The sequence below is a fragment of the Helobdella robusta genome (assembly GCF_000326865.2).
Source record: "Helobdella robusta unplaced genomic scaffold HELROscaffold_13, whole genome shotgun sequence".
In the NCBI taxonomy this organism is placed as follows: Eukaryota; Metazoa; Annelida; class Clitellata; order Rhynchobdellida; family Glossiphoniidae; genus Helobdella; species Helobdella robusta.
In genome coordinates, this window is record NW_008703718.1 from 391,931 (window position 1) to 407,965 (window position 16,035).

At 31.5% G+C, this 16,035-nt stretch overlaps 1 protein-coding gene across 1 annotated transcript; it reads left to right on the forward strand.

Annotated features, from left to right (window-relative positions):
• Window positions 1-13,923: 13,923 nt before the first annotated feature.
• HELRODRAFT_168198 (hypothetical protein) lies at window positions 13,924-15,705 on the forward strand (the record flags this gene model as incomplete). Its single annotated transcript, XM_009014081.1, has 3 exons — window positions 13,924-14,007; window positions 14,102-14,182; window positions 15,472-15,705. 3 exons carry the CDS (start codon window positions 13,924-13,926, stop codon window positions 15,703-15,705), a joined length of 399 nt encoding a protein of 132 aa, XP_009012329.1.
• Between the last annotated feature and the right edge of the window lie 330 nt (window positions 15,706-16,035).

Below are 16,035 nucleotides of genomic sequence, written 5' to 3' on the forward strand. Positions count from 1 at the left end.
TTCACGCACGCAGATCCATTCAGCAATATTTTATTGTCTTGAATAAACCTTGGTCAACTACTTTTTAATAATATACATAATTTGTAATTTAGCCTATATTTTCGTTGGTCATCATAGAATAAAGAGACACACGCGCGCTCACACAAACACCATACACACTCAGACTTATAAACAATATCAAAATAAAGAGACTAGTCTCTATGTGGCCCTTGTAAAACTGTAAAAAAAATTTGGACAATTTTATTTTTATCTCAAAAAAACAAAGAACCCATATAAAAATGAGGTTCTAATTAGCAAACAGTGCTGTATTCAATTGGTTCTCTTCATATTTAAAATTAAAACAATGTTTAAATCAAAATTAATAGTTAACATAAATTAATTAATTTAATAATGTGCAAAAAATAACACAACAAGAAAAGTAAAGTGGAAATAAATTATAAAATTAACAAGGTAGAGTGATTTAAACAGAGCAAGCGTAATGAACAGCTCCCAGCAAAACGAACATAATGCAAGCAAGAGGTAGAATAATCTGTACGAGCAGAATAAAGAGAAGGTTCGGATTAAAACGTTATAAAGGGAATGAATGGGCAGAGATAAATAAGTTCGTTATAGGGCTGCTTAAATTTTTTTAATTTCCATTCAAAATTCATGCACACTGCTGCTTCTATTGTTGAAAGTGTATCAGTTAAATTAAAAAAATTAATACTAATATTCGCATAGCATATTTCCATTGTTAGAAATCTTTCTTGAAAGTTTAAATAATGAATTTTATTTCCATTATGTTTGTAAATAATAATTAATAAACCTGACGTCCATAAACATTGAAACACTCTGTTCGGCTTAAACATTAGTTGAGTAGAACAATGACATAAAAATATTCAAGAGTTCTAAATATCTGGGAGACTTTCAACAGTTCTAGAAAAGATGATTTAAATATTTATAATATTTCGCAATCATTAAAAATGCGTCTGTCTGCACGTATGTTGTGCATGTGCGGTGCGTACTCACACGCGCAACTGACTCGCAGTCGCAGTGCTTGCTTGTACAATAAATGTCCATGGATATTATTTTATGATTAATTATCAAGCGTCATATGCATTGCGTCTGGGCTGCACTTTTTCACATTTTATAAAATATACGAATGTTGAACGCACACAATGTTGATTCATTTTTGTTTCAACTCGACCAAAAAAAAACCAATTCACACTAGTCAGCCCAGAATGTTGTAGCAACTCACAGTTTATCCTGCTCAGTAGTGATTCACCATTACTTCATTAATTTAAGAACTGCCCAAGCAAAACCAAAATAAAATATTTAACATAAATTTTCTTTGAATGAATCGTAAAACTAAACAGGCTCTATAATATCAACGAACGAACATCATCAAATGAATATGAATTCGTAAAGAAACCAGCACCCACCTGTAGACTGGAGGAGGACGAGAGGGTGCATGAAGCTGAGGAGACGAATGCAGAAGAACCAGTCCATCTTATTTAAGAGATCTTCCCATCTACATTATGCGGTGCTTCTGGTACGAAAATGTTGGGTGGGCGCTTGATGTATGTCCGTTTCTACCCTTGTCGTCAATGTTGTTGTCAATGTTGTTGTTGATGTTGTTGTTGATGATGTTGATGCTGTTGATGTTGTTGTTGTTGATGTTGTTGTTGCTGATGTTGTTGTTGCTGATGTTGCAGATTATGTTGTTATGTTTGTGCAGAATCATTGTCACTGAGTATATTCATTTCCCATAAAAAGAGTTGCCGATAATTTTTGTCTTCTTTCAAATATCGAGAACAAATTTATTATAGAATTTCATCATAAATTATGAATTTTTTGTTACAAAGTTTAAATAAAATTATTTAAACATTGATTTGTGATGGTTCCTTTAAGTTTTTTTTTACTGAGTTCGTGTCTTATGCGATGTCATTGAAGGAACTGAACATTCGAAGTTTCTAGCTCTATTTTTAATATTTATTAGTTTAAAATTACAATAAGACTGATTTAAATAAAAAAAAATGCTATCCACAGTTTTCAAACGTAGTCGATGATGTTTATAATGAAAATAATTTTCGATATTTCAAGACATAACTAAGTTCATGTTTTACTTCCTGAAATTCAAATTTAACAGTTACAAATTTATCATAGAATTGCAATTTAGACAAATAAAACTGCTGAAAAAATTTGCACTATCAAAAATGTGCACTACTATTACATGAATTTAATAAAGGAACAAAAGACAAGAGTGGGTGAAACTTGTGATGACGATCGTCGCATGAATCGTCTTTTAAGACCAGTCAACATAGGCGCACGCATCAGAAATGCTTCTTAACTACCATACATTCAACCCTATCCAGACATGCCAGTCCATTCGCATGCATATTACGTTCATTCATACAACTGAAAAACCACATAAAATCATGCGCAAATATATATATTTATATATATATCAGTATATAAGCATATACATATACATATTAAAATCTATGAATATAGATACATATCGACAGTACATAATCAACCAAGCGTTACAGGATATATATATATATATATATATATATATATATACATTATATAAATATATATATAAAATATATAAATAAATAAATAAATATATATATATCATTTAGTTCAAACATGAATAAAAACATACATATACTCAAACAGTGGCAAATATTCAAATGCATTGAAAAAATTACGTAATATGCCTAGCTTCGTATATGTACAGTATACATATATATTGTGTATGTATAAGATGGTACAGGAATACCGAAAAAAGCTTTTCGTAAGCGCCTCTGAGATCTTTTTAAAGGGCTCTTACAAACACACTAATAATAATACTACTACTACTATTAATAATATATGTTTGAGGGAGACTATGTTTTATACAGTAATGTGAGAATTTTAAATTAATTATTGCCAACAATTCGGTAGAATTCATACAATACTATATATATATTATAAATATATAAATATATAAATATATATATATATATATATATATATATAAGATATATATATATATATATATGTATATATATATATATATAAGATATATATATTTATAACAGTGCATTATGCATGTCCATGGACGATGGACCGACCGACAGAAAAGCACCGAGAAGAAAAAGAAGCATCTATCAGCAATCGCATCAGAACATCATCATCAATCATCGACATCATCATCATCATCAACTTCGGCATCATTAGAGTTATCAGCGCTGACGTCATCACCACCATCATCAACAACATCATCATCATCTATCTCTACCGTAATCAACCCCTTTTTTGCACCATTATTCTCGTTTTTCATCATCATCAGCACCATCATCAATACTACCATCATTACCCCCATCTTCATCGTCGTCATCTCCATCAAGATCATGACGTCATCATCGTCATTATCAACATCGCCCTCGTTGTTCATCATCATCAGCACCATCACCAATCATATTCCTTCAACACTCAATTACAGTGATATAAGTTATTTATATAAAAACCAAAACAAGCGAAGAGAATTGGTCTGACATTTCTGAACTAAAACTCTTTCTAAATTCTTCCTATCATCAGATCAAATCAAATCGCTACATTTTTTCAAATTTTAACATTCCCTCAACGTTTTATAACTTTCGTTAAGAAAACCTTGATTACAGAAACAAGAAAATTTTATTTTCAAAAATGAAATTTTATTTTTCAAGTTTGATATATTGTATAATGGAAGTATCACTTGAATAATTTTAGCGGTTTCTTTTAGGATGCATATACTGAGGTCTATTAAACTGTTAACTGCAAATTTCAAAGTTTAAAAAATCAAAAATGAAAGTTTGTGAATCGTATCACGTTATAGGCTAGCATCACAATTTAATCACCTGAAGTTCAAACAACATTTTGAGTCTGGTAACTATATATTTTTATATAAAATCTATTAAATGTTTCGACGTTTAATAAAAATCTTAATGCTAATTAACTAAATTGCTAATTGTTTTCCATAAAATATCACAAATTATGTTGCTATATTTCATGTCCTCAATTGATGGGTGCCACAATACCTCGTTTAGCTTTCAAATTAAACTTTAACAAGTTGCTTATAAAAATCATCGGAACAAACACTTTACATCATACGTGTCGCTAATTGTTGTTACCAAATGTGTAATATAATGTTTAGAGTATTTTGGAAACATTTCCGAACCAATCCGCTGTACGAGTTTCTCCTCATACATTGTCAATTTAATTCAAATATTTTATTTTCTTCACATTATTCATTCCATTCCCAATTCTTATTTTGTACTTCATTCATTTGAATTGAAAAACTCTAATGAAAGTTCTCTCCAGATTTTTTCCGCTGCATAAGTTTAAAGACAGTGTTTTCTTTGAGTCCAGATTAAAAAAATAAACCAAATGCACAAAAGCTCACATCTGTACCCACAAAAATTTTTGTTGATGTAAATAAAAAACACTTTAAAACATATTTGAAATATTTTTCTAGTAAAATTTTAACTTTTAAACTAACTGAACGTTACAAAATGCAAATTGTGCCTGTGCATGATTGGAAGTTTGTTTTTACTTGTTTGTCGTCCTCAGGAAGAATTTTTGAGGGTCTGCTTTGAAAGTTTGAGTCTACTTGTTCATAATATAACATAAAAATTATTTCACAATATTTTGTTTGTCGGGTTTTATATTTTTTCTTTGCTTTTGTATGGTTTATTTAACAATTAAAGACCAGAACAACAACACCGTTTTGCTGTTTACGTTAAAAACTTGCATTCCATTGCATCAGTTGAAATCGCTCCATTGTATTTTTAAATATTCGTTTAATCATTTTGGAGTTTTCAATTTATTTTGAAAAATCATCCACCTGCTGCAAATTTTAAAAATTTCAATGCGTGTTTTTTTTTTGCATCTATTGACTACAGAGCCTCAGGCAGAAGTTACACGGAGTTCTCATTTGTGCATCTCAACAAAACAATTTTTAAGAGAATTCATTCATTTCATTTCAAATCAATTTTCTATGCCTACGCTTTTCTTGTGTCAAATTAACATCTAAGCAGCGTTTCAGGCAAACTGCTATCAAACTCTTATCAGAAAATTAAGTTTTTTCTACTCATAATCAATTTGAATGAGCAAATTCAAACCATGCAAATAATATTATTTTAATTATAATGATTGTTTTCGCAATAAACTGTTTAGTTAAGCTCGAATAATGAATGAATGCTAGTGTTAATAAGCTGTTATTATTACCTCAGCACTATTTATGATCGTTGCCAGGTGCTATGGCTTCCGTCCCTACGTCATTATTTAATTACATTGATTGAAACATTCCTGCTGCTTGCATTGTCTGCACCACAATCGGCTTCATCTTCCTTTCTCCACATCTTGCGCCGTGCACTTCGCCACCTATTTTTATCAGCAAATTAATCAACCGGATAACAATTTATTTCTGTTTTCTTATCAATAATATGGGAATTATTTTTATATGAAATTTTCTGTAAACATTTAAATGTTGTGTATGTTGTTTTTATTATTGATTCTTCTTTTCAAAAAATGTTTGAAACGCTGTCAGGTAACCTTCCCAACTATCCAACATTCCAGCTGTCATCACACATAGAACACACGTAACACATATAACTAACAAACACACAAAACAAGTAGCTTATTCAGTAACACACACCACACACACACACACACACAACAGCAACAACGAAATTAACACATGCAACACAAGTCTAATAGCAGCAACATGAAAGATTTTATTGCCCTCATAAAACAACTGAACCATCAGCATCAGATTTATTTGAAACTATTTTTAAATAATGAACAACACTTAAACAAGCACCACGTTGAATGGTTGTTGCAACGAGCAACTTGCAACAAGCAACCTGCAACGAGCAGCCTGCAACTTGCAACGAGCAACCTGCAACTTGCACATCTTGCCTCTGCAACATAAAGTAACTTATCACCAGCAGCATCAGTGAATGAGTGGAGTCTGTTGAGCGAATGGAAGCTGCATTTATTTGTTATTAAATGGAAATTATCATCGACATTACGATTTTGGTTTGCTACATTCTGATTTATGTAATAGAACTTAAAATGTTATTGACTAAGCACGTGAGTTATGGATGTAGTGTCACTATGGATGTAAGTCACTATAAAGATTTCTTGCATTTTTTTTATTAAAAATAATATTGGTAGCTAATTTGTTGGAGTGAATAAGCTTTCATATGTTGGAGCGTGTATGCAAACGATCTTGTCTGCTGATGGCTGATGACGACAAGAGGCGTGTTCGATGTGGGCTGGCATAATTCCTTATTAACATGCAAATGATCAAATACTTTACTTAATGTCGGTTTCTCTTCCGTATGCGCTCCAGATTCCAACTAATCTTATTTTTCTTTTCATCTAAGAAGATTTTTAACGTTTTGTTGAAAGAATTGAACTGTGGCACGTAAAAAAAATAATAAAATGTCGACATGTTAATTTGTAAGGGTGAAGAAGATTAAGAATTATAGGTCATTTATAATTTTATCATTCACTTAATTCATTGACTTTGGCCTATCATAAAATATAACATTGAAAAATAGTTACGATAATCTGTTTTAGATATGTTAGAAATAAAATGAGTGGCTTGTGTTAATTTTTTTATTTATAGTGCCAATATTAAACATTAACATGTTGTTTTCAATGTTGCAAGTGAATGGCCTGCAGCTGCTTTAAAATGATGAATAGATTTTCAACGAGTTTAACAGCAAACAAACAAGCCGAGTAACAAACAACTTCACAAAACGATTGTAGCCAAGAGTTTCAGAAATTTGTTGTAACTGTTTCCTCTCATTAAAAATTAAAAGTTGAGTGATTGCATGAGGAAAGCTTGCAAGTGAGGTTGCGGTCACATTCTGCTGCAGTTTCGTCTTTTAATTATGCTAGAAATTTTAATTAAATATTTAAATAAAAATATATCTATTTAATTGAAAAGTAATCACGCGATTGAACAGTAAGGCTGAAAAAATACGTTCAACCGGGCAGGCGCCTTTAAAAAAAATGCAGAAAATGAAGGTCGAGAGAGATAATATTGCACAGGCCGTCATTACTTTAATCTCTCCTATTATCTTAATCCTCTGTCACTAAGAGTTATATCAATATCTTTTTTACTTTATATTTCACATAGTTTTCTTGTTCTTGCGAGTTTATTCTATAATAATATTAGAACAATAAAGTTAATAGAGCCAGTTGATGCACTAACAGTGTGAGTGCTACGAAGTATTAGAAGATAAAAAATAAATAAAAAAGATAAATATAAGAAAATTGTTATTCGTAACAGTTCCGATAATGACGTAAACGCTGACATGGATGGAAAAATTTAGCAGATTGAATTATTCGTCTCACATCAGTTCCGTGTGTGTGTGTGTGGGCAGCGTCATCTATTACTTCCAGCACGTCGTTTTTGTAATCATCAAAAATTCCCAACTAACTCAAGCGCCGACACGTTTTCAACGTATCTCTAGTTTAACAGAAAACAATAGAAGCTAGTTCACATTTTTTAGCAATTAATCTTTGGAATTGAATTATTTTGTTGAAACATTTTTCATACTATAATTTTTTTATTTCATCAAATAATTAATGTATTTTTTAAACTTTTTCTCTCTGTATAGATACATATACACGTTTTAGTACTTACTGAAAGAATTGATGGCAGTTCGTTGAGATCATCCAGTTTATCTATTATATTGGAAAGTTTTTAACATTCCATATCTTGCTTGATACGTTAAAATGCTGGCAATGACTTCAATCTGATCACATTTAAAAGGCCATCTGCTCGTTCATGTTTTTATTTGTAAAGTATATTCTCTTTAGCCATAATCAAATTATGTTTTTATTAGTTCCAAACTCATCATGAAGTCAATTTAAAACTCTTCGATCCTTGCAGCAACCAATGACGTTCAGTGAGTTCTTCTTCAAAGAATTTGATTGATGATCATTTTTAAAACTTTTTAAAAACTTTGAAAATTTTGAAAATTTTAAAATTTTTCAACAAAAATAGTTTTTATATGAAATAAAAAAAATTTTTTGTTAAATAAATTTTTAAAATCTCAAAACATTGTGAACTTGAATTAATTTAAATTTCAATAACCGAATCATAGGAAATCATCATGGTGTTACAGATTGTGTGGAACTGCCTTATCTTATCCAATGTCCAACTCATCAGCAGCATCAAAGGCCTCACCCATTTATGATATTTCATACACGGACCTCCATATTGATCTTATAAAATGACGCAAATGATGACCAGTGGCTAATGATTAGAACTCAAGTGCTATATTTCAATCCGTGTAACAAAATTCAATGTCGGAACGTCAAACTTTACAACATGACTCAAATGTATTTATTTTTATTTTGTGCAAAACATGCAAATTTTTTCAAAAATTAGTTTCAGTTAGACCGTTTTTACATAGATAAAAAAAAGTGTTACGAATTCAAACATTAACAGTGTGTAATGTGTCTGTTACGATGCATGCTAAAAAAAACTCATATACATTTTTAAAGAGAGAACGTATCGGATGGTTACCATTCAATTATGAATATTTGTATTAGTGATTTGCACAAAATTAACTTATGTCCCATCAAAAGCTGCAATGCGGATGCATAAAATGAGATGATGAGACCATTAAAAACGCATCAACCTCTTATCTCCATCATAATTGCTGCAGATAAAATGCTTTTGAAATGGAATAAACTGGCTTAATCATCAAATAATTGTAAAATAATCGCTTTTTATGATATTTTCTGTTACAAATTATCAACGATACGTCCCCGTGTTTACTTATTTTATAGCAAACAAAAATCATTCTACCAACATTTTCTATAATATTTGTGCAGACTAAGCAGATTGTTGGCGATTAAAATAGATAGGTGAAAATGTAAGCCTGTTGTTGGCGGGGGAAGCCAAAGCTGACGATTTATTTGCTGATGCGGAGCTTCAATTCAACTTTGAATATTCATATGCATCATTTCACGCAGTGTTTTGCTTCTGTTTGCAGCGAGTAAATCAGTTTGCCTGTGTCAACATGTCACCGATACACCGATACGAGGCAAATTTTGAAACCAATTCTTTGCAAAGACAGTGCCTCGAGAAACGAAAGTTGTGTTTTTGAAAAATATTTCACGCGCGCTCATTTCATTACGAAGTTTTCAAGCGACAAATAAGGCAGAGTTGCCTACGGATGATTCGAGATAAATTTTTGGCAACAACACTCTTTATGCATACATGCTCTGAAATAATATCAGCTAATTACCTTGAAACCATTCGAATTTGTTTTTGAAAGTAAGATTCCTATTACATTATGTAGATGTTGTAATCGTTTGTGTTGAGCATTTAAATTCACTTGTTGAAAAGTGTAATCTCATTAATTAAATTTTTTCTCTAAATAAAAACATCATTAAAATACTTAACTTTGCATGAAAAATTTGCATTTTTGTGTTAGATAAAATTATTTCAGAAAATTCATCATAAATATGCCAAAAAATTCTTATGACTTAAAACTGACTGACATTTATTTATTTAGTAATAGAAATTCGATTAACTTTGATTAAAATTTCAGCGTTCCTTTAATTGAGAGAGATTGTTTGAAGAATCTTGGGTGAAATAAGTTCGAATTGTGTTATTGATGGGATGACAAATTATAACGGCTAATTAGTGAAAGACGTTGACTATGTTGTTGCCATCTGATATGACTGCCGGCGCTTCAAATTGTTGGACCACATTTTATTATTTTTGCAATCTCATTTCAAATGTCGTTTTGGAACTCACGCTCAACTGGTCTGCATAAGCAATCTGCATGAATGCACGTATGAATCTTTATGAATTTGTGTGTGTGTGTGTGTGTGTGAATGGATGTGTGTGGATCATTATGAATGTGTGCGTATGTGTTTTTCCATGGATGGATGTATAGATCATTGTGAATGTATGTGTGTGAGTGCGTATGTGTGTGTGTGGGTGAGTGGGTTGATGGGTGTATGAATGTGATTGAATATGTGGATCATTATAATGAATGTATGTGTGTGTATGTGTGTGTGTGTGTGTGTGTGTGTGTGTGTTTGCATAGATGGATGTGTGGATCATTATGGATGTGTGTGTTTGCATGGCACGGTATGAAATGTATGCGTATGTTGTTGCCGATTGTTTGTGACTGTAATTTGTGAAATCTAACGAGCAGATTGTTGAATGAAATTAGATACTGGGAAGGATGAAGAAGATGAAGATGACAATGAAAATGACGGTAAAAATGGAAGTTGATTGTTATAATCACAAATATCAAACTGGTAATATTATCAATTTTTTCTTCTTTCATGGATTTGATGGAAAAATTTTAATGGAAACTTAAGTTTTTGGAAATATACACGGAAATTAAAAACATTTTTTAACGACGATGGTGTTCGTGAGAATAAAGGCAGGTATTTAACTTAAAATTTGAAATTACGAAATTGTGAATTTTGCTAAACTATTTCCAAAATATTGAATCTGATAACAATATCACGGTCTAATTAAATTTTCCTGCTAAATAAAATTTTATTTGTCAATGAAATTAAAAAATAATTCTTCAAATACACAAAAGAAATCTATTTAAACGAATATTTTTATAAATAAAAAATGTCAAAGTTTTGAGTTTTGGTTGTATCATATTGGGATTCAAAAATATTTGACAAGGTATTCAGAGGCTAAATTGTCCTTGAAAAAATGAAAGACGTGAGAAACGAACAATTATGCATTATGCAAGAAACGCTGTCGTTTGTGCTGTGCCTGCCGCCTTATTTAAACTAGGAAGGGAAAAAATGCCTTCTGCAGTGAATAAATTTGAAACATCGTGTCAACTTGATTAACTTTGCAAATATTTAAATGAGTCAGAGGTAAAGACTAATTCTTGTACGTTGCCGAAACTTCAAGTTAGTAATTATTTCAATCTTCTAGTTGAATTGAAAAATAGTTGTGATATAAATGATTATGACGATAACATTTAATTTTAATATTAGCACTTATTATTGCATTTTATACGTTACATATGTATATTCACATTATTTTTTAATGTATAAATTTATATATGCACATTTCATTATTTATAAGTATTTTCTACAAACTCTGACAAAACGCACATCAAATAGAAAAATTATTTCGTCAATGAATAATTAAATGAATCACGTGTCTTTCTGACGTCATCATCATTCTGAGAAAATTCTTTTTTTCTGCAGCGGTGAGGTAAGTTTATGAATACTGACTGTTGCGTTGACGTTCCTGATAGCATGTGTTGGAATGCGAATGGGATGAGAATGGGATGTGTTGGGATCGGATCATAGAGGGGCATTTATCCGTTTTATGTACACAATCAACCAAAAGTGGACGTGATATGGAAAAAATAATTCAATTTTGGCTCCCACGTCACAGGAGGTTGGGATGTGATTGGGATTTTGAGTGAAATGTGGTTTTGATGGAATATTGTTATCAAGTGGTTTGGATGTGGTTGGCAATAAATTTGATTTAATTAATATTTTTTGTAGTATCAATTAACGCTTTTATGAAATTTTCAACATTTTTTTACTTTCAACATATTGTCTATATTCGTTCAAGTTATAACTCATAAACTTGCCAAGCCTTTTTGTATAGCTTTCTAACCAAATTGAAGAAGTGTTTGTAGTGTAATTTTGTTTTATTTCTGTTAAGCATGCCTATTTTTTTAAATAAATAACAGTTAATAAAAACAATAAATGTTAAAAATTTTTAATTAATTTATCCAACAGCAATTAGAATTTTGTTAAATTTTCTCCATAATATTTTAAATGAAAACGAAACTACAGTAGTAAAACCAAAAGTTGTTGGCGCAATCACATTACGCATAAGCACTTTTTTGTTCCACTTATTCTAGCTTAACCAGAGGCTTCTACACTAAAAAATTTATCTGATGAATATTGGTGTTAAATTATTCAAATAAATAGCAATCAAAAGTAAAACAAAGAAAGAAAAGAGCAAACAAGATAATGAGTCAGTAATTAATGGTAGCTAGGAGATGGTGAAGGGACATGTTGGAAGCATTCCCTAATACCATATCATCCATCAAACCGTCAAATTGATGCAAGCAGACATATCGAGCAGTGATGAATGGTTGCAAGAAGCATGTAAATTATTGAAAACATTCGACTTCAACTCGCATTATAGCATGGAAAACATTAAAAACTTTTACATTTAAACACAATCCATAAGCTGCGTCAAACAAGCAAATGAGTCGTATTTCAATGTCACCAGCCAACGACAACAAATCAAAATTGTTAACTTGGCAGCAGCGCAGTTACTGCCTCTTAATTCATAAATGTTGCAGGATCAAATCACATCTGATGGATGCATCATTTTTTTAATCAGCATTCAGGTTTACAGGGCAATATAAGTTTCTAATGCTGCTGTTTCTTAATACTGCCAAATTATTAGATATCTGAGTATTTATTTATTTATCTGAGTATCATCAACAAATACATTTGCCAATTAAAAAACAAACGGAAAATCTAGAAATATTTAAAAAAATATTCAAGCTCTTACTTGGGTTTATTATGCTATTTGAAAATTTTTAAGTTTCACGACTATCAAATGAGCTTAGCGAGTGCAGCGTGATGAAATTTTAGCAAGTAGGACTCGGTTATAAATTCATACTTTCATAGTCTTTCGATCTCGAAGTAGGTAGTTATTGATGCAGGCATGCTGATGTCACCTGGAGTGAATTTCTAATTGAATTATTCATCCATCCACATTATAGATACCTCACTATCTGCATGTCTGATTGACTCCTTCATTTCTGGCCAAGCGCTTCGAATGCACATCTCAATACATTACTTCTTTCATTATCATTGCCATTTTGAAAATTAATATGATCCATTAAACTGAAGATATAAGCACGAATATTTTGAAAAAAGTTATTAAACGTGATTTCATGAACTTAAAAATTTTAAAATGCCTATAAAACAGTGTAAAAGCATATTAAAACATAATAAGATGTTGAAATAACTAAATGAATTTTATATTAATTAACATTGTACGCTTAATAAAACAACAACAAAAACCCTAAAAGAATTGAAGCAAGCATTCAGGCACATATTTGAAAGACATTTCTAATTCGCCGAAACAATAGCGCGAATTAAAGCTACGATTAAAAAAACATGGTAAGACAATGGAACCACCCCGACACCATAAACCTGCTAATTCAGTAACGGTCACATATGCTCATAACAAATTAGATAGACAACTTAACGACTTGTTTTTACGATAGTGTTTCTTTCAATAAAACTCCCACATGCAAGATTAGATAGATTTACGGATGGTGGGCCGCTCAACATCAAAGGTTGCACTAACTCTCCCTCCAGTCCGCGCCATTCCACTAATGATAAAAATGTTAATGACCAGTACACAGCCAGGCTCTTGTGTCGTCTGCTTCTCCATGCAAATGCTCTCATAATGTTTCCATCTTTTAATGTCAGGACTTTTTGTAATGCTGTTAAAATGTTTGGTTGTTTTGTTTGGTGCAGAGCAAAATTGTAAAAAGAGGTTTTGCTTTTATGTTTGGTTGTCAGCATGTTGTTTTCGAACGATCGAAAGATATTAATAATGTCTCAAATAATTGAGAGCATTTTAAAATTTTATGTTCTAAAAATTGAAATATTTTATACTCAATAATAAAATTTTGAATCTGCGTTGATTTTGACTAAGAATATATAGATTGATAAGAGCAAAGATGCTGCCAACCCACCTAAACACGCAAGTTATATTACATACAATAATGAGACGAACACCGAGGCAGGTGACGGGTGAGCGCGCCGACAATTACGATGCCCACGCTGAATTTCACAGAGCCTCAAATTCACTAACACCTCCAAATCAAATAACCTTCTAATTCCACAATGCCCATTAATTGTCCCATACAAGCGGCTCACGACATCTGCATCAATGTGCGATACGCAAAGCTCACAATGCAAAAACTTCAAGTCAACATTTTTTGAAGATGATTTTGCTGTACAAACGAAAATGAATATAAATTTTGTATTTAATTCTACCTTTGCAAACAAATCGGTCAAGTAGTTGAAATGCCGGAACTGCATGTTAACTGGCATCACAGTTGCAAAATCTAAAGCTGTCATGAATAAATATAACAAGGGACGGGTAAGCCGTTTGCATTATTCCATAAGTTAACTAACTACTAACTCCGTTCAAAATAACTTTAGTTTGAGCACGAGAGAAGAACAATAAAAATTTTGAGTACGGTGTAGTAATAAAGTAAACGTGAATAAACAAATAATAAGTAAAAATCATTCTTTCTCGGACGAGAAAAACAGGGGATTAGCATAAATAGGTCATCAACTTTAAAATTTTGAAATCATCCTCCACCGCACAATTCCAGAGATTCGCCACTGCCTTCATGTGTAGCAGGCAACATCCTAATGAAATATTTTAAAAGTTTATATATACATGTGTGTGTGTGTTGTGCGCGCGCGTGTATATGTATATACACTATACCTATATGCGTAATAATATTAAACATTTGTATAAACAATGCTTGTTTTATCTTAAAATATGATATTACTAATCTCAATAAAATTTCGTCTTGCCAGCATATCATCAGTTTGTTTTGCATTTGTGCTTATGGTGGTGTTTGTGTGAATTATATTATCAATGTAAAGTTGAATATATACCTAAAATAAAAAACCAGGCAAGAGTTTCTACCTCTGTCAGTATCACAGAACCATGTATCTACAAAAACAAAAAGCACACACCAACACACACATACAAACACACACATTATATATATATATATACAATGTACATTGAAAATAATGTGTATGTACTTTCGTGTACATATGCGTAATCGTGTGTGTGTGTTTGCTGATTGCATGTGGTTGCTCCAGTGTATGGTGTGGAAGGACATGTGAATGTATTTTTGTAGTTGTACGTACACAGGATGCAGTGCACGTTAAATGTCAAATGTTCCTACGTACAACTGAATAACTCTACGCTGATTTTTCGGCACTGGACATTATTTTGCTTTTGTGCCATAAATAATTTTTGTCCAAAATTCTATGCGTGAAAATTAAAAATACTCATAAAACCTGTTCCTATAGATCATTAACGCACTTACATTAGGACTCAGTGGTGCTTTGTTATAATATATTTATATGCAGCGGTTAGCCAAATATGAAATTAAACAGCTGTAACAGCTGAAATTAAACAGTAAAGGTAGTTGGTGGCGAACAGTCAAAAAACAAATAAATGTTTGTTTGATTCACGTGCGCAAGCTACCCAGTGATCAAATTTTACGAAGGAACATTATTTTAAAACTTTCAGACATACTCAAAAATTATTCTGCATGCAAACGTTAAATTCAACTCAACATTTTTGAACATCCGAACACAATCACGTGTTCATTAGCAAAGAAATTGCAAAACTTTGCAAAGGAAACAAACAGTCAGTCACTGAAGGAGGTAGGTAAAAAAGCAAGCAGACAAACAAGCAGCCAGACAAGCAGACAGACAGAAAAGAAGATAGACAAAACAGTCATACAACCAGACAGACAAGGCAGGCAGACAAGCAGACAGACAGACAAGCAGATAGACAAACAAGCCGACATTCAGTACAGTTCCAGTGCAGTTCACACGAAAGCCACAAGAAAGCGAATTGAATGTGGTTAGGTTCATCAATTGTTCTTTCACATAGTTCATGTTTTTGTTGAAAATGTATGGAACGATTCATAAATCTCAAGCATTATAATTTCATAACATACGCAAATATTTTTTAATTAATGCTCCTTATTTCTCTAATAACAAAAAATAGATTTGTTGAAAATAGGTGTTAAATATTAATTTAAATATCTCAGGATTGGAATAATAAAGGTTAAAAATGATCTTGAGCCCTATGTTGTCTTAATGTGTGATCAAGCGTCAACATCTGATAAAGTTAATCATTGCAGATGTATATTATACACTCGGAAAAACAGAACCATTAAAAATATTCTTCCAATT